Source organism: Protomyctophum bolini, assembly GCF_963924005.1.
Source record: "Protomyctophum bolini genome assembly, chromosome: 3".
Lineage (NCBI taxonomy): Eukaryota > Metazoa > Chordata > Actinopteri > Myctophiformes > Myctophidae > Protomyctophum > Protomyctophum bolini.
The window spans coordinates 23671126-23696125 of record NC_137864.1 but is presented as its reverse complement, the minus strand read 5'-3'; the positions used below and the strand labels follow the sequence as shown (position 1 = coordinate 23696125).

At 42.5% G+C, this 25000-nt stretch overlaps 1 protein-coding gene across 1 annotated transcript in view; it reads right to left on the bottom strand.

Annotated features, from left to right (window-relative positions):
- Positions 1-25000, bottom strand: part of sorbs2a (sorbin and SH3 domain containing 2a) — an 81832-nt gene that overhangs the window by 35551 nt on the left and 21281 nt on the right. The window contains exons 4-9 of the mRNA XM_080759592.1: positions 12266-12321; positions 6569-6595; positions 6190-6314; positions 3333-3770; positions 2401-2527; positions 493-668 (exon numbers count right to left, since the gene is read on the bottom strand). Coding sequence (XP_080615718.1) covers positions 493-668; positions 2401-2527; positions 3333-3770; positions 6190-6314; positions 6569-6595; positions 12266-12275 — 903 coding nt within the window. The 5' untranslated portion in view covers positions 12276-12321. The remainder of the gene's footprint in view (positions 1-492; positions 669-2400; positions 2528-3332; positions 3771-6189; positions 6315-6568; positions 6596-12265; positions 12322-25000) is intronic.

Below are 25000 nucleotides of genomic sequence, written 5' to 3'. Positions count from 1 at the left end.
AAGTATTTATTTAAAGACCTTTTAAGCCTTGTACAAAGCCAACTTGAGTTGTGACAAATCATGACAACAAAGACAATTTTTCGGGCCGAACAAATAATTAGAAAGAATAAGAAAACGGCAGGTTACAACACTTTTTTTTGGTTTTTCTTCTTTGCAATTATTTGTTTGGTCCAAAATATTGTGTTTGTTGTCATGATTTGTCACAACTCGAGTTGGCTTTGTACGACGCTTATAAGGTCTTTAAATAAATAGCCTATGTAGTACGTTTTGAAATGTCTATGGGAAAAATGCATTGAATTATTTCCTGGGCCTGACGTCGTCATGAAAGGGGGCGGGACTGCGACACTCTATTGGACACTACTATTGTTGGAACACAACATCGGTAGACTCAAATGTTTTAATATAAATCATAACAATATGTTTAAAATGACTGAGAACCAGGACCAGGACACTGCTTCAAAGTTTAAGTCCTACCGACTCGGGTTTCCTCACCGTGCGGATGGCGATGGGGATGCCCGACTCGTCCACAGGGCCGATGCCCTCGTAGTGAGGGGCCTTGATGACGGACACCTTCTTCTCCTCCTCAGAGAATCGGGCGATGGGTATGGTGCTGCTGATGGTGGTCTGACCTGTTACCACTGACTCCCTGGTGACTGACTCACTGCCCTCTGGGAGGGAGGAGAGAGAGAGAGAGAGAGAGAGAGAGAGAGAGAGAGAGAGAGAGAGAGAGAGATTACAGTCCATAAGGAGTTCAGCGTTCATCGTTCATGTGTAATCTGAGGAAATCTGGGGAAAAGTTTTCATAAAGAAGTTTCGGTTACATTGATCTTCAAACCAAAGCCCTCCAAGTCAAGCCGGTATTCAATCCACTCATATTTCTGCTTACGAATATAACCTACATGCACACTAAGCACACTTGTAAATCATACTTGAAGGTTTCCGTACTGCAAACCTAAGCACTATTAAGCGCCAACCTCTCCCCACTTCCATTTTGTTCTGCAATTGATTACTTCTGAGTTCTGCCTGCTGATAATGGGAGTAGATACAATCATATCCTGTGAACCTCGCCAATGCCTTTATTGTCAACATTGCCTAACAGGACAGGAGCACTAAAGACCCATTAACTGTTCAATCGATGAGAGAACTAGGTAAATCATCTCAGTCAAGACAATACAAGGCGCTTTGTGGAGGAATAAATCACGGTGATATGTTTAAGCAGGCTGCTTTAGGGATTTAAAAATGTTCTGGGATTCCTAAGTTCCTGGAAAAGTTGGGAGGATGTTCTATTAATATAATCCAGGAGCAAGAATACATCAGCCTTATTATTTTCAACCTCTGGGATTTAGCTTTGAGGTTAGTGGACGTGTCTGGTACAAGTTCAGGGCCAAGGCAGGCCCAGCTGTCATCCTGATTCCACTCCTAGACACCCACTTGGAAAGGAAACACCATGGAAAACTTGAGAATGTCAGCTCTACAGGAGCTTTTGTTTATCATTTTATGTCGTTCAGAGTATTCCTGTGTTTCTCCATAGATTTGTTTTCTGAAAGTCCGTTTTTTGGGTACTTGGCAAAGAGGGTTGTCCTGGACGGTGCACCTGCCATGCGGTCTCCTTTGAAGCAATTACCAGTTCTACACGTTTAATGAGAAACAAAAAGGGTTCCAGTCTCCAGTTTCTTGTGGTTCCCTGACATCTACAATACAACAAAATATGTTGCGGTAGATTAAGGCTTTTTCATAAAAGTGTGAAATTTGGTACACTTGTACAGTTTGGGGCCCTGAACATTTTCAGATATGGAGCCATCGCAAAAACGCTCTCTGGTGGCCATTTTACTTTCCGCCATTACTAAATAATGTATTGTACATTATAACTCCTGAATCATACATGATAATACAGAATAGGTGATGTCTACACCTATGTTTTGATGGTCAAGGATTACAATAATATAATGTACAATTTCATAAACTGTTCAGGCAAATTATTCGATAGACACATTTTTATGTGACATATACTGTAGACCTATATGGACTAAATTGACTAATAAATCAAGCAATCAAACAATCAATCAAGACTTGAACCCAAATGATAAAGGGTGTCCCTCTCTACCTTGACTTCAGAATATACGTTAATCATAATGTTGCTGTTTTTCCTGTGTGGTGATCGTGAGAGATTTATGGTTATACCTTTTGTCCCAACAAGATTTCACTGATAGATTCCTTGTGAATGAAAGCACAATACAAATAAATCCATTATTACCTATATTATAATTATTAAAATAATATAAAAAATAAAGAAGGAGAAACATGCTGTGATTCCCACCACCCAATAAGGTGATAGTGTTTTTTCCCTAATGGCTAGATTTTCACTCAACACATTTAACTGCCAGAAGACAGGTGTCTCACCTGAGCTCCTGCTCTGTCTGTGGAGGCCAGTGCGGAGTGAGGTAGGAGGAGGGGGGTACGATGGAGGGGAAAGGGGTCTCTGAGGGTGGCCACTGCTTCCATTCATAGCCTGAGAGAGAAGCTGACCCTGGGACACACAGAGGGGCCGACAAACCAGAAAACAGACGAGTCAATCATCTTCTATAGCCAGTGGACAGTTAGATTGTATGACTGTCATGCTTCATCTGCTGAGACTCCGGAGAATGTCTGTGTGTACTTCATTCTAAACAAACACTACAGCAGCTGATATCAATCTGAGTTCACTCAGCCCTCAATGATGACGACTGGACATCACAATGGCAAAGCTTAACTACTAGGCCTATACTCATAATAGTAATACCAGGGTGAAAGTGGTATAGAACAATAGGTTAGGAGGGAGAGACATTCAGTTGATTATAATACAGACATAGAAGAGGTTAAAAACATTGACGGTCATCTCTCTAGATTCACTTGTTTTGTGACAAATGATACACATACAAGGCAAGACTGTGGGTGGAAAAAATTAATGTTTTGTTAATGTTAGTCTGAAAATATAACAATGCACTGTTATTCCAAACATTACATTTTAGGCCAAATCCATCGGCCAAAAGTATGTGCATTTATTTACGCAGCTTATGTGAAAACACAGACATTTAACAGACAGATACTCGTGGGAACAGAGGCACGGACAGATTGAAAGGCATCACAAAGGCTTGAAATCAAGATTGAAGGTATGTGGACCGGCAGACCGGCTCAAGCAGGTTGGGTTAGTGGAATGTAAACAGTGAGAACACACGTCGAGGAGGACGGGGGGTATCACACCTTCCAGTCAAGATGGGAGGACGGAAAGGGAGACGGGGGTCAGGTTTTTGCTAGCGGCGTGTGTTAAGTAAGTTACTTGCGGGGATAGTTACGTTAGTGACCACGAGGGTCGTGGTTGCGGCAGCCACAGCACCGACGGTGTCGCAGACCGCGCTTAACGGGTCTTCCGTGCCGCCGTTGCCGACGGTATAGGCAGACAGGTGGCTGAGGGTGGGGGAGGGTGTAGGAGAGGCGCCGGGAGAATCCAGGCTGCAGACCTGCAGCTCCTCCAAGAAGCCGGCCGTGGATGAGGAGTAGTGGCTGAGGGCCGACACCGTCACAGGGGAGGCCGAGGGCGACCCGCCGCCCCCCTCGCCGCCTCCCAGGCTCAGCGCCAACATCCCTCCCCCACCTCCGGATGCCACTCCGGCGGGGCTGTACGGGGTGGGGGTCAGTGTCTTGGGCAGGAGCCCTGGCAGGTAGTCAAGAGACTCACTGCTCTGGCTGTGGTACGGGGAGCGGCAGGAGGCAGCGTCGGGGGAAGTGGGCGCCTGGTTGCCACAGGAAGGAGGGAGAGAGGGGGGAGGTGGACGGAGAGGGGGAAAAGGAGAGAGGAGACATTGAGAGCTCTTAGTGAACAGTGGAAGTGTCATGTGAAACGTGCAGGAGGAGCGGCGAGCAGCTGCGGAACTGGTGACTACCCGAAAGGAGTTGGAAGTCTCTCTGTGAACTCAAGAGGCTGTGTTAGTCCAAACTCTGTGGAGCACAACAAACACTGTGTGGGGGAACATCAGTACAGGCAACGTCAGGTAACGTCAGTGTTATGTACTGTGCACATAAACACACACACACACACACACACACACACACACACACACACACACACACACACACACACACACACACACACACACACACACACACACAGTTAGTTTGGTTGGTTGGTTGGTTGGTTGGTTGGTTTGTTGGTTTGAAGGTGATGATGAAGGTAACGATCGTGGTTGATCATTCGGTTAATTCAGCCTGGTTGTCAGGTATGTACCAACAATTCTGCAGGGGAGGGTCTTGGAGGAACCACGGGAGCAGTAGTCTTGTCCATCTCTGGGTCAGGAGCTGGAGTCGGAGTCGGACCCAGGACTGATCTTTGAGCTGCAGGGTCTAGAGGAGGTGATGCTGGGGTCTGGGGCGCCATGTGGACCGACAGCGAGGACGTTCGCGTCAGAGGCGGCAGGATGGTTGAGTCTCTCCGAGGTGGTGGGGTTGGGGGTGGGGGTGAGGCCGGAGTCACGGGTGGGGGCGGAGGTGGGGGTGAACCTGGGGTCACGGGCGGGGGTGGGGGTGAGGCCGGGGTCAAGGTCGGGGGTGGGGGTGGGGATAAGGCTGGGGATGAGGTTGGCGGTGTGGGTGAGGCCGGGGTCTTGGGCTGGTGATCCGAGTGGGGGTTGATGTGATCGGGGGGATGGGGGATGGTGACCGGGGTCAGTTTGAGGGACGACACCTTGCGCTCCTGGACCTGCGTGTTAGTGGCGGTCGTGGCGGCACAGTTGCTAACATTGTTGGGGATAGCGGAGGGGCAGGCGTGCAGGGAGCCGTGCTCAGGCGGAGCTAGAGCGGAGGTGTGAGCAGTATTCCTCTCAGAGAAGGAATAGGAGGATGTGCTACGAATACTGTAGGACTCCTTCAACAGCGTGTTCTCACTGTGAGTTATTCCAAGCGCTCCGGATGTAACGAGGGAGTTATAGGAAGTGGGGTTAGTACCCGTGGGGGGGAGGTGGAAACTCTGTCTCCGAGGGGGCGGTAATGGCACCTGATTGACAGCCTGGGTTGGCCAATGAAGGCATCGGACGGCCACAAACAACAACAACAGAAAATGTGCATCAGAGTAAAGCTGAAAAACAAATCATCATCAGGACACTGCAAAGGCTTATTCTGGAATGGAGTCTGGTGTTTCTGTGGTTTAAAGTCTGTATTTCATGGTGCTGTGGTTTGGTTTCACAGATACATTCTCTCACACAAAGTATGCGCGCGCACGCACGCACGCACGCAGCCACGCACGCACGCCACAAGACCAGGAAGGACTCTTTTGATTAGTCTGCTAATGGTTGCTGTAAGAAACATAAACACTGGATGATTTTAGACTGACTGAAGCCTGGGAACAGAGAGAGAGTGCGAGAGAGAGAGAGAGAGAGAGAGAGAGAGAGAGAGAGAGAGAGAGAGAGAGAGAGAGAGAGAGAGAGAGACATACAGAAATAGATTTGGTTAATTCATTGCAATTATACAAAGCTGTTATAATTCTTGTAGTAGTGGAACATTATCTGTATCGGGTATTACATTTCTGGGATATTTACAGTATTTGTTAGCTGTTTTCCCTTTTCCTGCAATGCTTTGGCAAGACACATTACATTGTCCTGCCAATGAAGCTTGCATATATTTATTTGGGCAGAGACAGATTTAGGAAAAACAAGGATGCGCGAGGCAGTGCGAGGCATTATGATGTTTACGATGTTTCATAACCTTACGTTAATGCTGTTCTACATACAGCTAGTCGAAGAAATCACAGGTTGAGGCTTTAAACTGCATGTTCATGAAGAAGCTTGTATTCTATTATTATTTTGATCACTTCAAATTCTCTTTCATCTTTATTTAACCTTTATTTAACCAGTAAAAACACATTGAGAGTCTTGACTCTTGAGACTCTCTTATTATAAGTTAACTAATGGCCGAAAATAGCCAATCTACAATCTACAAACAGAGTGTACAAGCTCACAACACGCCGCACTGCGTCATGTTGTGAACTTGTAGATCTGCTATTTTCGCTGTACGACACGCTGGCTCCTATGGAATCCAAATGAGTGAAATGAGCCGTGGCGACTGAGAACTGAGATCTGCCATTTTCGGTGTGCGACACGCTGGCTCCTATGGAATTCAAATGACAGAAATGAGATCTACCCTGAGAACTGAGATCTATACCTGTGTGGGAGACTTCTTGTCCTGCAGGTTGGGTCTGACACTGCGGAAGCCTTTGGCAGCTAGAGAGGAGCTGCCGGCGTCTCCGTTCCTCAGGCCGTCTGTGGCGCTGTGAGACCGCCACACATCTGGAGAGCAGACAGACGCACAACACCATGTCACACTGGAACATCAGATCATCGCGTGATGACGTTACCACTCAGGCCATCCGTGACATCAGGTATTGTGTTCTGTGGTGTTGATTTCTTGTCCTAGATCATTCTATCCTATGTGAATGTTAAGCAGTACAATAGCAGGGGGGATTTGTCTGTTCTATTTTTTGCTATAGATTAAAAGACTAAAAGAAAATACTGTAAAATATTGTTTTAAGGAAATGCATTACCTGAATCGGATGAGTGAGACTCACTCCCTGCGGATAGAGAAGACAAATTAGCAATAAATAAGTGACTTCTTGTATTATAAAACCCCCAGGAAAAGAAAATACATACAAATAAAAATTATAGCAACAAGAGAGGTAAGGAACACTGAAGCACACAAAACATGGCAAGACACTGAAAGGAGAAAAGACAATGGATATCAGCTGACAATGAATATCCTCAACAAATAAGCTCAAATCATGCTGTAATTTATGAAGAATTTTGAAACTCCAACCACTGAAGAATTCTGAAACTCCAACCACTGAGGACAGATGTATATGTATGAATTGAACTGTGAGCTGAATATTCTGGCACGTTACTGGATTATTCAGATTCAATGATGAATATTTGATATTTGACACAACCATCACAGATTTCAGGACTTCACATACTTCAACCAGCCACACTCACAATATAATTATTACCCAAATGAAACATTTGAAGTATTGGACCATTCCTCATCCTGTCATCCAGGAGTCTGCACAGCTCCTTATCCAGGCCTCAGTCATCTCAAAACTTGACTACTGTAACTCCCTCCAGTGCCTCCCGGTATGTGACTCCAAATGAACCAGAATGCCGCAGCACTCCTGGAGTACAAAACAGTAATGTTGGCCTATTAAGGCAACCAGAGGCATGGCAGCACATACCGGGCGTCAGGGCCTGATCCAACCCTACAACTCCCTCCCGCACACTCAGATCAATCATCAGCACAACACAAGAAAGCTGTCTGGATGTCTCTGAAACACCGAAACAATGCTCCAATACTCTTCTCCTCTCCTCTGCCTCCCAAATTGTGGAACAAACTCCCCCATTGCAGTCAGAACTATAGACTCACTTGTACGCCTTATCTAACGACTCAATTCTTCAGGCTCTACAGGTACCTCAACCTCTAGTCTAGCACTTCAGTCTTCCTGTACCCCTTCCTGACACCTTCTGCCTCGATTGATGCTAGCGATTGACCAAGATATGACATGCAAACATTATCTTGGTCAATGGTTCTAATGTTTTTGTTTACTTAAAGGGCCACTTCACCCCTTTTGCAACCAGAGCATATTTCTATGTGTGTAATGTGTGTGTGTGTGTGTGTGTGTGTGTTTTTTTTTAAGATATTATATATATAAGCATTAGTTTTGCACAAAAAATACTTTCCTTGGGCTAAAAACGGCCAATTGCCCAATAGTGACAGCCGGTCAGCAAGTGGATTCATGAATGTATGTATATAGACAATATTTTAGGCCAATAAAAAAGTCTATATACCAAATTTCCCACCCGTCCACCTCGACTGCCGGACTATAGTAATTGTATGGTATATTACACCCCATAGCCTGGAGGAACAAATATTCTTTAATTGCCTAGGACCTAGCCTATAGTCCGATGCTATGCCAAACAACAATACTGTAACTTCTACCACTCAACCATCTAGCCAGCCAGCCAGCCTGTATCAGACAACTTTTGCCAGGTTAAACCTTGCTAAATCATTAAGGGTAATATATTGTCCATATTTTTGGGGGTGAACAAAATCTGGACAGTGGCTATAGTTAATTGTCAGGAACTAATACAGACTGGATCGCTTAACCTGTCTGAGAGCAGAGAAGGATAAAACACCTCCAGAGCACCACATTAGCCACACAGTCATTCAACAGGGAGATTAGAGTCCGGCAGAATGGGCATTAAAGGCTATTATTAGGGATTAGGAGGGAACTGGAGAACTAGACAGACACACCCAGTAGGAAAGCCTGTGTGAGACAGGTTAAGTGTCAAGTGACAAAGCTTGATGGCTTTTTAGCATTAGCTGTCATCATGTAGCATTCATCAGTCCATCTTTTGGATGCTTTAGTTTCTCTATGATGTCAATTATACAATTTATATGTAGATGAATTGATACTGAGATGAGAGACACTGAAGATGAGAGATGAGAGGAAAGGCCAGAGTCGCTGGTGTCGCCATGTTTAAACTGGAGACACCTGGAATGCATAGCTATTTGTGATCTCAGCTTTGAGGTTGGATGGCTCTAACAGTAGCTGCGGGAAGTGATGATGACAAACGAGACCAAATGACTCTTGGATGGTAAAATAACTCGTCTAACTAGCTAAGTATGATACCTCATTTCTACCGAAGATTAGCTACTAAACCTTGGCTTTGATGACGAACAGCTGTAACAGTATAGCATTGAGGCCTGCATTGGCAATAATGTAGCTTATTATGACTGCGCAAAGTCATAATAAGCCAGTTTGAAATTATATCTGACTGTAGCTAATTAAACAGCTACTGCTACAGTAGGAGTCATTTTGACCATATTCTCCAGGTAACTAAACCTAATATACGGTATGCATTTGGAGCAATTCAATTGTCTTTATTATGAGAGATAAAGTACAAGTACCTAAGGCAATGCTCAGGATTTTATGGAGTGCAGGTGAAAGCAAATTTACATTTTTATTTGATCTAAGTTTGATCTATAGTTCCTGCCAAGTTCCAGGGGGTATGTGAGTAGAAAGAGATACTTGGCACGGAACGCGATAGCTGATAATTGGTCAATGCCTTTGACCAATTTTGATTTTTGAATGCCTTAATCTGCATTATTAGATAGCAGATATGAACCACACGGAGAAAAGAAAGTCTTAAGAAATTCAATCATTTGAAAATAACTTTTATCAAAGATACACCTTGTACAAAATCCTTTATGCATAATCTTCTCTGACTTTGAGCTGGGCGTCAAGAGGGCAACTGTGTTCCAATTGCAGTGACTGCCACATTTACAGACACGTTCACAATAGCATGTTGTACTAGATTTCTTCTATTCTGCAGACATTATCAGGTCACTTGTTCTCGTCAAATCTCTCAGGCTCTCGACTAGCCAATCACCACAACGTCCTATCAACAGAAGGTATAATATAAACAACCAAACCTCAGAGAGGAAAATGGGCGGGGACAGCCAAGCACAGAGAACAGGAAACAGAGTGATGGAGAAGAATATGGGGTCAGACGATGACAAATGAACACTGCCAAATGGAAGCCGAGCGACACTAAAATCAGGAAGGAAGGAGAGAGAGACAGGAAGGGAGACACCAGGGTAGAGGAGGAGTGGACTGGGCGGACAGGAAACACAATGACACACCACGAGCCAATTAGACAAGGAAAACATCCCTCGGTCGGTCGGGAAATGTTTTGAGCATATCAAATCAATCTGACAGCATTTAAAACACAACCTGGCTCGATCATAAGGCTTATGAACAAATATTCATTATTATATAGTCTTTAGACTATATAATAATTAATATAGTCTTATTATCACATTATTTGCCCATTTGGGGCCTTTATGTGCTACTGTACATACTGTTATTTGACAGCATTTGACATTTAATCTCTTGAACCCCAGCATCCCTATTCTGGGGGTAGCATTCACCACAAATAGCAGATTTACAACCTCAGAGCTTAGTGTGGTCATACCTTATCTTTGACAAACTTCATATTGAGTTAGCTGTACATCAGTGATCGTATTATTAAATGTTATTCATTTTCCAGTATGCATGTGCATGTTAGTACCTGTGGCCAGGTTGGGGGAGCTCTGGACTCTCTTCATGGGTGAGAGCATGAGTGACAGGCTAGCGCTTTTGCGAGCGCGTCCTCCGCTATCTGGGAAAGCGTAGCCAGGCAGCACAGCCACGGACGCAGAAGCAGAAGCAGCAGCAACAGCAACGCATGCACGTGCACATACACGCACGCGCACGCACGCGCGCACACACACACACACACACACACACACACACACACACACACACACACACACACACACACACACACACACACACACACACACACAAACACACAAACACACACACACACACACACACACACACACACACACACACACACACACACACACACACAGCAAAAGCAACCACACCGTTTGTGCAACAAAATCCAAATCCAAACAAAAGCCAGAAACAGAACCCAGGAGGAGGCAAAGAAGCACATGCATTATAACAGCATGTTTCTTAATTGTGCAATGGAAGAGGTTGCAGCCCATATTGAGCATCTTAATGATGGTGTACATCATGTCCGTGTTTGCCTCTGTGCTGCAGAATCACTCAGCATGCAAAGTAAAGTGATTTCCATGGCAGAGGCAAGGCTCGGCACGCCGTTGCAAAAACTGTTCACTGACTCTAGGTTTTAGACACCGCTGATGAGCACCAGCTGTATCATTCTGTTGCTGTGTTATATGTGTCAATTGTGTCAGCCTGTCTCTTATAGAATTCCATTGCGCACAAAAGCAGACGTTTAGTGTCTGAAATCACATCTAATTTTATGGCTGCAACAGTGAAGGGACACTGATCAAATGCATACATTAAAGTGTTCATTATTATCCATTGTAACTCCAATAGTGTAACTCTTGTGCCGAGCAGATACACAGTGTGCGGGTGTACCTGTTTTCATTGATGTCCACTGGCCTACGCACCTGTGCATACGCCTGATTGCTAGGTGTGCGAATGTTTTCTCCTACAACTCCAATAGCGTACAAGTGGAATCAAATGGACCCTTTTGGGGTCCATTTGATTCAATGTATAGTTGTATACACTCGCAGAGTAACAATAATGGCTCATTAGTTGATCAAATTGTCTTATTATTGGTGCAACTAAAATACTAGCATTAACAGTATTCATTATTCAATGAAATACACCAGTGGGTAATGTAATCCAGCGCACATTATTTTGTCATTTTCAGCTTCGACTTCAGTGAATATATTTGTGGTGCATGTGCGTGTGTGTGTGTGTGTGTGTGTGTGTGTGTGTGTGTGTGTGTGTGTGTGTGTAAAGGCTGAATGATGTATTATTCATCTTATATTATTATAGGTCCAAGGCTCGAGTACTTGGGGTGTCTGCCAACATTTTGGAAATGTATTCATGAATGACTCAATAGTAACAGCAGTGACTTTGCTGTACATTTAAGATTATATTTGAGTCACTGACATTGGTCAAAGTTCTTGGCCAAGACTTTCACTATTTCATTACTGTCTATTGATATTCATTCTACAGTATGTCAACCCAGTTAATTTTGACAGCACATTTTGATTTAGTTTTAGTCACGTTTTAGGAATCTGAACTGTTCTAGTTAGTTTTAGTTGACTAAATGTTGTAAGATTTTAGTCGAATAAATCTACATTACTTTAGGCCTTGATGGCGTCATAATGCCTGATTTATATATTGTACTTAGCTGTGTGTCAAAAATAGCCTACGTATCTACAAGCTCACAACACATCTAAGATACACTGTGAGCTTGTACAGTACAGGTACTTTGGAGCGGACACCTGCTCGCAATCAACCAATGACTGATCTTAGTTCTACTGGATCTCTTCTCTACTAACATTTTCTCCCTAACATTTTAATCTAGTGTTTATTTGTTGACACTTGTCTGATAACTAAAACACAAATTGTGTGTTTAATTGGACAGGGCAGGTGATAGCATTATGCATGGTATAAAAACACAGCATCAAGTGCAAAAATACACACTGTATTATGATCTGATGGCAAACTCGGAGCAATGCCTATGGAAAGCAAGCAGGGTTTAATCATGTTCTGATATGAAAGTGGGAATTGGTGTAGGGTGTTTATATTGAAATGTAAAGTTTGTGAGGGAGAGAGACAAGCCGGGAGAGTGAGAGGTACCTGTATTCATGGTGAAGAGCACTTTGTATTGGTCTGCTGTAGATGAATACACTTTCCTGCAAGAAAAAAAAAAATATTGATCAAAGATAATATAAATAAGATACAATCCAATACAGAAATACACAATTCTTAAAATATCTGCCATTGTTGAAAGTGAAAGTTACCAAAGTGATTAACTACTGCATTCCATTTTAAACCCAATTCACTTCAGCCAGATATAGTTTTTTCCCCTGTGCACATTCATTTGGTGATGGGCCTGCAGCCAATCAGCCAATCAGCAACAAACACACACCCACACACACACCCACACACACGCACACACACCAGCACGGCACAATTTGAGAAAAAGGTTAGTTCTCTCTCTCTCTCTGGCTGCGCTGTTGCGTCTGTGTGTCTGTCTGTGTGTCTGTGTGTGTGTGTGTGTGTGTGTGTGTGTGTGTGTGTGTGTGTGTGTGTGTGTGTGTGCACACGTGCATGTGCGCGTGCGTGCGTGTGTGTGTGTGTGTGTGTGTGTGTGTGTGTGTGTGTGTGTGTGTGTGTGTGTGTGTGTGTGTGTGTGTGTGTGTGTGTGTGTGTGTGTGACACTGATTGTTTATGTTTATGTTTATGTTTATTGAAGGATCCCCATTAGAGACACATGACTGAGCCTCTAGTCTTCCTGGGGTCCTGAATAAAACAAATACAATACAAATGTACAGCTAAAAATACAATTTAAAATAAAAACTGAAAAAAATAATAAAAAATAATAAAAATAACAAAGAACACAGATACAAAGAACAAATTCACATTATAAATCAAAAGAACAGATTTACAAATCACAGTTATGTACTTGGCAAATTGGCTAGGTATATCTTGATATTCTTTTTGAAAGTAATTTTGCTATGTATTGTAGAAAATATGTTTTTGGGCAGTGCATTCCAGAGAGTTATTGACCTATATATACCAGTATGTTTCAGACAGTTTGATTTAGGTGTTGTTTGTATTCTTATGTTACCAGAAGCTGCTCCCCTGGTGTTGTAACCATGTTCAGAAGTCATTTCTAACTGGTGAGCCAAGCTACACGGCTTGCCAGTGGAAATAATGTTCCGCAGTAGCATTATAAGACTCACTGCTAATTTCTTTTCAACCATTAGCCATGCCAGATGTTCATGCATATAACTAATACTTGTCATGTATGAACAGCCTAATGCCAGACGAGCCGCTTTATTCTGAGCAATCTGCAACTTTTTCAAATCAGATTGTGTAGCTGATGACCAGATAACAGGGCAGTATTCTAAATGAGACAAAACCAAAGAATGAATAACAGATTTCATTATCGAGGGAGTGATGAAAGCAGAACACTTCCTAGTCATGCCAATTCCTCTTCCCATTTTGACGACAATATTATTTATATGTTTGGACCAAGATAGAGAGCTATCTATAGTTACTCCCAGAAGTTTTATAGTGTTCACCTGTTCTATTTGTGTGGTGCCAATTGACAGTTTTAACTGAGGACTCTTACTTAACATGTGTCTAGATCCAAGCACAATGGCCTTTGTCTTAGAAATATTTAACATCAGCTTGTTGCACTCAATCCATTTGTAAATGTCTGCTAAAGCCATATTTAAGGTGTCAGTTACAGCTTGCTCAGATGTGTCCGCACTATATAATGTTGTGTCATCGGCATACATAATTGTATTAACATTATTTATACCCAATGGTAAATCGTTTGTGAAAATAGAGTATAACAAAGGCCCTAGGCAGCTACCTTGTGGAACTCCACAGTTAATGGGGTTCCATTTTGAATAGCTGCCATTAAAGAAGACACTCTGTTTCCTCCCTGAGAGATAATGAATAAACCAAGATAATGCATTGGAGGTGAAACCATAACACTGTAACTTATCTACAAGCAAGGTGTGATCAATTACATCAAAAGCAGCACTGAAATCCAGCATAACAGCACCTACTAATTTCCTATTATCCATAGAAGATAACCAATCGTCATTCATTTGTAAAAGTGCAGTGCTTGTGGAATGACCTTCCCTGTAAGCATGCTGGAAGGGTGAGAGTAAATCATTATTGGAAAAGTAGTCCATGACCTGTTTGAATACAATTTTTTCTATTATTTTGCTTAGCAACGGTAAAATACTGATAGGACGGCTGTTTGGACCAGTAAATGTTTTATTCTTATCTTTTGGAAGTGGGATGATTTTAGCTTCCTTCCATACGGTTGGATGTACCCCTCTATTTAAACACTGATTGAATATATGACATATAGGAGTAGCTACAGAATGTACCACAAGTTTCAATATTCTACTGTCTAAGTTGTCTGTACCAGAACAAGTGGAATCTGCTTGTGACATGATTAATTTCAGAACCGTTTCCCTATCAACCTGATTAAAGCTAAAGAGACAGTTCTTGTCTTTCATAATGTCTTTCTTTATGAGTGTATATGATAGTGAACCATCGCTACTTTGTTGACCTTCTCTTAATTTATCAACTTTATTTTAAAAAAAATCATTAAAATGGTTTGCAATATCATATGGTTTTGTTATGAACATCCCCTCAGATTGTATGAATGAAATTGATGTATTTGATTTTCTGCCCATTATTTCATTCAGTGTTGACCATAGTTTTTTCCCATCATTTTGTTTGATTGTGTGACAGGCTGTGGAACGCCCTCCCCCTGGACTTAAGAACTGTCCTTTCTGAGGCCTCTTTTAAAAAACAATTGAAAACGTTCATGTTCAGACAGGCTTTTGGTCACCTATAATCACTTGATTTTCTACTGTTTGTGTTTTTAATCTGTGTGTTTTTATTGTCCTTTTTGATGCTAGTTTTTCACTGTTTATTCTGTGATAATGGCTGCCTGCTGTTGTTATAGTTGTTTTATTTTTGTACTATTGTAAAGTACCCTGTGCACTCGTGCTGAGAAGGGTGCTATATAAATAAAGGTCATTCATTAATTCATTCATTTATTGAATATTCTGACTTTCAATTCAAATGTACATACATTTAGTTTTGATGCTGTGCTGTAACATACTGCTGCGCCCTGTGTATGTGTGTGCGCACGCGTGTGTTTGTATGTGTGTGTGTGTGTGTGTGTGTGTGTGTGTGTGTGTGTGTGCAGTGGAAAGGGGAATGGGGAATTCGTGATGTAATTTGTCTATTGACAGATGTTCAGGGAAGTTGCCCTACTAACTGAGTAGTCCAGCTTGGTGCAATATCCCCATAGTTTGACTGACTGACAGACATTTCACGTTGTATACAAAACAAGCGGACATTCCTCGCACTTTCCCATGGTTATTATTTTTGGTTTATGACCAGTAGACAAGTGGTCACTTTTTGAATTAAACTCAAATGAGTGGCATTTTTTGATGGCATGTGACTTTTTGGTATTACAATTACATTTGTTTTTTTACAAAGTAGCTTGAAACTACGGTAGATTGCTCCCTAGGGAAGCTTTGAAGTTCAACATTTTTAAGTGTGAATTTCTCCAACACAGCTTTTCCAGACTCACTCACATTTCAATCTGAAGGCTCACCTCTTCAGACTCTATAGCATGTTATTTAGACAGATGCCAGGTTAATTTGTTGACCTGTTGTCCTATAGTTTTTAAGACCTTATCTCATCCTTTTTATCAACTGATGGCCAAATCATTTGGAGCTCTGAGAATGTTTCCATGTAGTTGCTTTCAATGGTGGAACAACTGGCGGAGCCATGATGCAGATTTACAGCGACGCCCGATAATTGTCCCGATCAATTACTGGGCTTAGATGGGATCAGTGAAACATAAACGTATTTGCATTCAAATGTACAGTGGACTTTGCAGTTGGCTTGAGTGATGATGGAAAGCAACAGATGTACAGTCATGATATGAGCGTGCGATTTACCATAGCTGACAATGATCAAGGCCTGCTGATGATGGAGTTGTCCTGGCTTACCGCCAAGACATGATTTACACTACGCCCAACCCCCCCACCCCACCCCCATTGGTACTTTTTCAGACTTGTGTTGACTTACTGTAGTATTCAGGCAATTAGCATCGCCCTCTTGATAGTCTTTGACCCTCAACAGTCACAATGGTAAATGTGGATACATTTACCATAAGTCTGTGGGGAAGGGACTTCATTTACAAATCATTTGTAATATAAAATCCCACAAATCAACAGCTAAACGGCTCCTTTGGCTATACAGATTCTCTTTTTGGAGAATCAAGCACATTTATGTGTGTTGATTTTTAGCTATACGTTTATTTAGACGAGTTTATTTACAGTAGACCCATATTCATGAACAATTCCACTCATGTGCACATGCACGCACGCACGCATACAACATGCACGCACGCACGCATGCATACAAGTGGGTTTTTCTCCCCTTGACACCTGTTTTAGCTCTGTTGCGACATCCCTCTGACGAAAGTCATGTGATAAATGTCTTCATTTCTGAGTCTGATCTGGACTGTAGCGTCTTGGGGTCAGTGTAGTGTAAGGGGCACAGGGAGAGTGAGACGTCACAACTGGATGACATGTAAGCCACCAGCACCGTGTCTTTCCCTACATATTTCTACAGGTTAGGTATGTGCCCTAGCTGCTAGGTCGGCCGCTGGCTTCCGCAATGACACGTATGTCATCCACAGTGCTGGAAATAGGCCTGGCACCATGACCAGCACTCACACTGCTAAATTTAACAGGAGAAAGTTCTAACCTAAAAAAAGAAGAAAAAAAGAAAGAAAAAGCAATGTTAGGAATGTTTAGTGTGCCTCCAAATGTTTGTATGTGTGTGTGTGTGTGTGTGTGTGTGTGTGTGTGTGTGTGATAGGGTTAGGTACTACTAGTCATGAAACCACATAAAGCAAAGCATGGTATACATTTACTCTTTGAGAGCACACACACACACACACACACACACACACACACACACACACACACACACACACACACGATGTGGGTAAATCATAGGTCCGGCGTCGCAGCCTGTCGCCGTTCAAATGATGGCCAGATTATGAGCTGGATCATGTTTCCGGGGAGCAGATCCATGGCGACACAGCAGCTGTGGCCCGTGGTGTAATGTTATGGCGGGAGGCTGGTGGTGACCTCGCTCTGCACCTCCTAACAACTCTCTATTTAGATTTCTCTTTCTAGATACTCCGTTTTAAAACTTGACATAATGGGTGCGTTTGGAAATGCGCACCGGGAGCGCACTCGCCTATTAGTTAGCATAGCTTAGTGCGCTCAGTGCGCTATTTCCGAATGCGCCCAATGACATAAACCTACTACTTCCTAATCACGTCCCACTTTGTTGTTTTAGCTATTTTTCTCTTATCATTCTACAAACACAGGGATATTGTGTGAACCTTGCATCCTCCTTAGACACTTCTTAGAGAGTAATGTTCATTTGCAAAGGGATAAATTAACATTTTACTGTGTCCTGTACTATTTCTTGCCTGTAAAGTAATGCATCATGGGGCACCTAAGATATAGAGTTTTGCATCACCAAAACAGTGTCGGCCAAATGCACTGTATGTTGTTGCTCTAAAGTCTAAAATGTAAGTTATTGAAATCAAAATACAGAATCATCATTTTTTGTTAAAAAATAAATAAATAAGATGCTGCAGTAACACACATTTAGGTTCCCATCGTAATATAAGTTCTTTCACATACATTTCAAATTCAATATATAATTAAACTGAGTGTCCAATAGTACAAAATGTCCAAAGTTAAAAAATAAATCAATGTATTGTAGCCGCACACTGCCACACAGTCTGTCATCTACTGCAGTGGTTCTCAACCTTTTCAGGACATCCAGAATAACTGGGGGACCCCCCCCAACCTGACAAGAACTAACTGGGGGGACCCCACCCTGACAAGAACTAACTGGGGGTACCCCCCCCCCCCCCCCCCTGACAAGAACTAACTGGGGGGACCCCACCCTGACAAGAACTAACTGGGGGGACCCCACCCTGACAAGAACTAACTGGGGGGACCCCACCCTGACACGAACTTAAGTTGGAATCGTAGGAGTAGAGGGATTACATTTTGTTTGACTCGGTTCCACAGATATTGTGAAAATAGCAGATCTAGCAGTGAAAATAGCAAACAACACCTCGTGTTGCAAGGTGTTGTGAGCTTGCAGATCGGCTATTATTATTGTAAAATGTCTCTCTACCGGCTTTTATAGTAGGCTGATATTGTTGATGACTTTCAATGCAGTAATGGTCTTTTTTTCTTTCTCTCTTTTTTAATTTGAGGTATTAAAAAGAACTTAAAAGTCCTTAAATTGTCACTGTCATCTGGAAGGACCCCCCAAAATCGTGTGGGGACCCCCCTGGGGGTCCTGACCCACAGGTTGAGAACCACTGATTTACTGCACCTCTTGTACCCAGCTTGGCCTCCGCCATTCTAACAAATCACCATAATGTCTATAAAATAAGTCCAGGTCTCATTTCACATGGCTGAGAAGTTGAAAACCATCTGACAGCGGCTATAAATCACCCAGCAAGACATGGGGTCATTTGATTTATCTGCTAGTGCTGCCCTGCTGGGTTTGTAAGGCAAGCTCTGATGAATACCCCGACAAGCCTTCTGCACCGATCAACACAAAACTCCTTTATAGATTGAGAGATATATGGAGAGAAAGAGGCTGTGAAAGGGGCTAAAGGGAGAAGAGAGAATGCAGAAGGAACGGAATAAGAGAAAATACATTTACAGTAGACACACTTTTAGTATTTTTGCTCCTGCATGAGACTAATGCATACTATATACTAATCCAGAAGCTTCCCAGAGGGTCAGCAGTGGAAAAGTGCAAAAGAACAACATGTGCATCTTCTTCACTGCATTCACATCCATCCATCCATCCACCCATGTTCCTATATGAGATTGTAGACAATCAATTGACTTTTCACTGCTTATTTTGGAAAATTAAAAATACAGCATACATATGTTAAATATTCCTGATGACGTCCTGTCATCCACCTGAGGTCACTTGTGGGGTGTTTACCACTTTAAGAAGCTCTGGTGTAGGGTGTCAGAGCATGTGCCATAGCAGAGATGAGTGGAATGCCAGGTTGGATGGAGCAGAGCCCTATTGGAGGACCATAAACGTCACACTGCATATCTAGATACAGACTCTGACACCGCTATGAGCATTACTGGTACAAACAAACATTCCAATGAAACAAAATAAGTATAAAGGTATGCAGAGTACACAGAATACAAATAAAAAAATAGTGTGTACACACACACACACACACACACACACACACACACACACACACACACACACACACACACACACACACACGTCACATCAGGGTTTGTCTTTGGGTCATGATGCATATATATATATATATAGGTTACAGGTGACACACATACTATACACAAATACGGTAGTGGATATTCATTCGGCAGTGCAGCAGGTGCCCAGCTGAGCTTCTATGCAGTGGCGGCCATTTTCACCTCAATCTGAGCCTCTAAAGCCACTAAAGATAGTGTGTGTGCGCGCTTGTGCCGTTTTTGGATTTCGATGACGCCACACCATGAGTGGTGCCTATGCTGGGAAGCTAAAATAAGCTAACATACGGTAAATATAATAATAGTATTAATTCTGGATTCATAGAAATCAGCAAACAGACGGATTTAAGCGCTATACGAGATATCTCGACATTGGCATATATTGTGTTGATTTTTCCCATAGAGATTTCCATAAATATTACATAAATTACATAAATTATTATATGTTAAGCCCAGAATCAAGCCATACAAGGTTCCTGATGATGCATGACCATATACAATTTGTGTGTGTGTGTGTGTGTGTGTGTGTGTGTGTGTGTGTGTGTGTGTGTGTGCATGCGCACAATGAGGCTACGCTTGGTTTGCTTTATGTGTCTATACTCTGTATCATAATGTGATGACTGGATGAGAGGTGACTTGCTTGTGGGAATTTTATTTTGGATAGCGGGCAAGGTGAAATGTTACCTTTTTGGGATGTCTAATTGTGTTTTTTGGTCTCCAGGGGCCTCTGCATTCATAATCAATGCCTACCTCTGTCTTTATCTCTCTTTCTTTTAATTTTTGAGGGGTGCTAGCCCCTCCTGGTTTAATGTTTGTTTTTACTTGCGCAAGCAGAGCGGGCAAGTAATGTTGTTTGTCCGGTGCTCTGATGCGTATGTCCGTGGCTGCGTATGACGTAATGATTTATTTGTGCTTGATATGGTATTGGTTTCAGATTACATACATGTATACAGGCATTACCTTTAATGCACCCGACACTGAAACGTATCATTATTACATCACCATCGAGAGCCAGTTATACGCTGGCATTGTTACATATCTTCATTACGTCATACGCAGCTACGGACATACGCATCAAACGACCCAAGTAGCAGTATACTGCTAATCAACTTACAAATTACATATACAACTTATATACATACATGTATAATGAAACCTGTCTTTATTACGTCACCATTGCGAGCCAGAGATTTGAAAGTTTGTAGCGGTTGACAGTACTTGCACGCTCTGCATGCGCACTAGTAGGTCATTTATGGCCTACTTGTGTGCAAAGCGCAAGTAGGCACTCGACAGAGTCCAGTTCTAGTTAGTTTTAAAAATGCCATTGACAATAAAGAGGGTTTACTGTTTGTTTTTAGTTCAATGTTTGTTTTAAAAACTCCATTGACAATGAAGGGAAAGTTTACGTCATCTTGTCCCTAACACAAACATTAAATGCCATTAACAATAAAGAAGAATTTAATGTTTGTTTTCTCACAGTTTGTTTTACATCACCAATACATCGCCTAATCAACATAAGTTAGACTTTAATATATTAGCGCCCCTCACTTCACACGGGTGTGATTTTTCTTACTCTATCCATCTACCCATTCATTCATCCAATTGCCTATCATCTGTCCATGTCACTATTTATTGACGACAGTTTGATCAATGCCTGAATAACACCACACACATTATACCAACAGATGGAGACTCTAAAGACCAATGATGGATAAAATGTGGAACTGACAATACACTGAGAACTATTAAAGAGGATTTGTATACAGAAACATTTGCATACAAATTGCTTCATTTCACACCACAGCTAATGGAAGGAGAGTGGAGGAGAGATAGTTAAGCCATTTCTTTTTTTGCCCTGTACAACATCAAGTAAAACGCACCATCTCCAAAGTCAAACAAAACTAAAGTTCCAAACATTTGTCTACACAGTATAGAGAGGATATGGTAAATCCTCTTTTGGTGCACCGACATAGTGAGGAAACTATGAATCATTATTAATGTAACACTTGCGGTGCAGCAAAGTGTGGTTAGGGATTTTGGGCCAAGTGTGATGACTAAAATGCTGATTTATTCATTCTTGCAATGGCTGTTTAGGAATGGATTCCATGAATGCATGGTCTAAAACTTATTTCTCACATCCATATCCTGAACACGTCTAAATTTCTACTGGGCTTCTTTATTGAAACGAAGCCAGCTTGGTTCAATGCATTCTGGCGTAATAAACAATGAGGGACGTTATTTTCTAAGGAAGTTGTTCTCAATTCATTGTTGATGTTTTTAAAACATGTGGTGTGTGGAGATTGCTTCTAGTCGTCTTGTCCGCTTGGACTGTAGCGGTTTATCTGCCGGTTGTAATTTAGGCATTGGTTGGCTGCTATGGAGACTTGTGTGTGTATAATTACTGTCTATAATTGCCGTGAGTCTTTGAGAACGCAAGCCAGAGCTTTGGGCGTCCAAGCCGCAGTGAAGCCCTGTGACGTCCCCCCCGGCACCACAGTGACCAACCGGATTCATTAGTCTGTTGAATGACCCGTTGGGAGCCGCTCATTAGATCCATCAGTGAAGCTCTTATACCGAACAGAGTTTAAGAGTTCAAGTTAGATGGATAGAATGGCGCCAGTATGAAAGCATCATTGTCCAGTTACCCACCCACCCACTACCACAATTCTTCAAAACAGGTGTTTACTTGTTGTGACAGTTTTCCAGACGATGAATTCCAGAGAGGTTTTATGACACTCTTATCAAGCATGATTGCTAGAAGGCATGTCTACTGTACATGTGTCTGGTGTGCAGAGACAACAACATACCCTTTTGTCAAAGGACGGCAATGGGTTAGGTCAGGTACAGTAGAGTGGCCATCTGGGAACTGGAAGTCCCTGGTTCGATCCTCCAGGCTCGAGGTCTTCGGGTAAACCCGAGACCCGCAAATACCCGAACCGACCCCTAGGAGTTATCCACAAGAAGTGACTCCCGGGCAGGTTCGGAGCGGCTCCCGCATGTCTCGGGGCTCCGGTAATAACTAACACTCGAGTTGACCCCTTTCTGCTCCGGCCAATGGGCCTGCGTGCCTTGAAGGTACTGCCTTCCAACATGTGACTTCAGTAAGGAAGTAGTGGTGCTACTTACAAACAACAATGACAACAAAAGTCGGGGGAGTTATATCGCAACGTTTAAGTAACGTAACGTTTTGGTTAATGGTTCAAATTTGGGACAAACAATCGAGTTGTCATAGCGTATTGAACTCGATATGCTCTGCAAAGCACAATGGAAAGAAGAAAGATTACACACACACACATCTAAAGAAACGTGGATGTCCGCAATGATTCACTGGTCTACTTTGGGATTACACATTAACACGTTAATGACATAGCAGCACACGTAGCAGCACTGCAGCAGCACCAACAGTGGGCTAAGTTTAGTTAAGAAATAAGTCTTATTTAATGATAATAGCCTATACAACTTAATAATAACGTCAGCATTCTGTCATTTAGGGTCCTCAGGTTTTGTATGGGTACTACGGTCCTCATATTTATTATAATAGCCGGGTCCGTTCGGCTCCGGTTCCAAAATCACTTGCTTTTCGTTCGGTGCTAGAATTCTTATAATAGCAGTGGGTCCATTCGGTTCTGGGTACATTTTTGATTGGACCTCTGCAGGCTTATAGTGTGGTATCCTCGAGCTAGACGCTGAACCCCACTGTGCTCTATGCACTATTCAACAGTTACCCACTGACTCTAATAGTTAGGATGGTGAATGCAGAGGATGAACTTCAGCTACAGTATGTGCAAATGTAGGCTACTTGGCAAATACTGTGACAACAACAATCTACCCTTGCGTAAAACATACCCACAGATGGTACACAATTCCTCAACTAGAAGATGATTTTCACTGTCGCAAGCACTATCCTTTCCATCTGCCTGCAGGATGACTGTACTAACGATGACCTCGACAAAAGTCTAGGTCACAAATTTAATTTAAAATGAGGGAACCGCGGAAATCACCGGGAGTTTGTGTGGGCTGCTCTGAAAGCCATCAGCGGCTGCACTTTTTTAAATGAGCTGATATAATTAGAATGGAGACAGGCCTCTACTGCACATCTAACATGACATGGCAGGATTTAATGGACTTGGCTGCAGACTGAAGTTAAATGGCGGAACAGAAAGTGACACTAAGATATGCACTACGAGCACAGCGGGACAAATACCATGGCCTTAATCATATAAAAGTCAGTTTCTTAACGACTTGATCTATTTCAGAAGGAGGAACGAACGCCTAATGACATAATGGTCAAAAAATGGTCAAGAGACACATAGAGCACCGTCTGGCGTTCATTAAGGCAAGTTTATACCGTACTTTGTGGAATGCCCGCATCATGCGACCAAACAAACACATTGTTTGTGTCGCACGACACAGTCATTCAACAGAGTATAAATGAGACTTTATGCATGTCGAGGCATGTCCAGCTTTTTTACTCCAGTACAGAGGCCAATGAAAACTGGAGGTGAAAAGCTGATGTGGAAACGAGAGAAAGAGTAATGGTACAAGATTGCAAGAAGCATCATTGGTTCGTTCTGGTTGTAGTTGGTTTCAGTTTCTCTTCAAGTGCAAGCTTATTCACTTCACTCCTCTTATTTGAACATTCATGTTAACACACAGGTTCAAAAGCTTATTTTTTTCAGTGTGCATGTGCGTGTGTACATTCGTGGGTGACAGCGAGTCAGGCCACCATCAGAGATAAACTGGCTGAGGTTCCACTCGGGGGTCATGACCCCGGAGTGGCCACTCAGACAGACACGCTCCCTGGACGTCAGCAGATTTGTCCCTTTACAGTTTACAGAATCTATTTAAAGACTCTTGCCCCCAAAATGCTGATTTAATGTCTTCTTAAGCTGCCTGGAGGCTTAAATCTGATTTAGGGGGAGAAAAGGACAGGAATTTTAACATAAAACAGGTGCAATATTCCACGGTGGTCGATGGATAAAAAAAACACACTGTTTATTACCCATAATGATGCCCTAGAGATGGGTTTAGTTCTAAGACTACACTCAGACATCTGACAGAGGTCGATTTGAACAGGAAAGTGGAAAACCCAGTGCTACAAATAGCCTGCATCCTGCATCCTTAGACGCACTACATTGAGAAAGGACGCAATCATGACACCTCCCGGGAGTCCTGGAAGCTACGATGCAACTAACTGCACTGTAACAGAATCCACGTTAAAAAGACATTGTGGGGGAAGAAAATCCACGGACACAATAATTTAGCATGGCCACATCCTATGTTATATAAACAATTAAATCAACAGAAATTGTCGTACAAGCACGATCAAAATGATAATAATAACACACGAGCGCCGCTCAAACCAAATGTGATGAAATTGGAGTTAAATGCTGCAATTTGTAAAAATGACAAAATATGACTCCAAATGTCGGATTCATAAAGTGGGACTCATGAAAATGTCCCT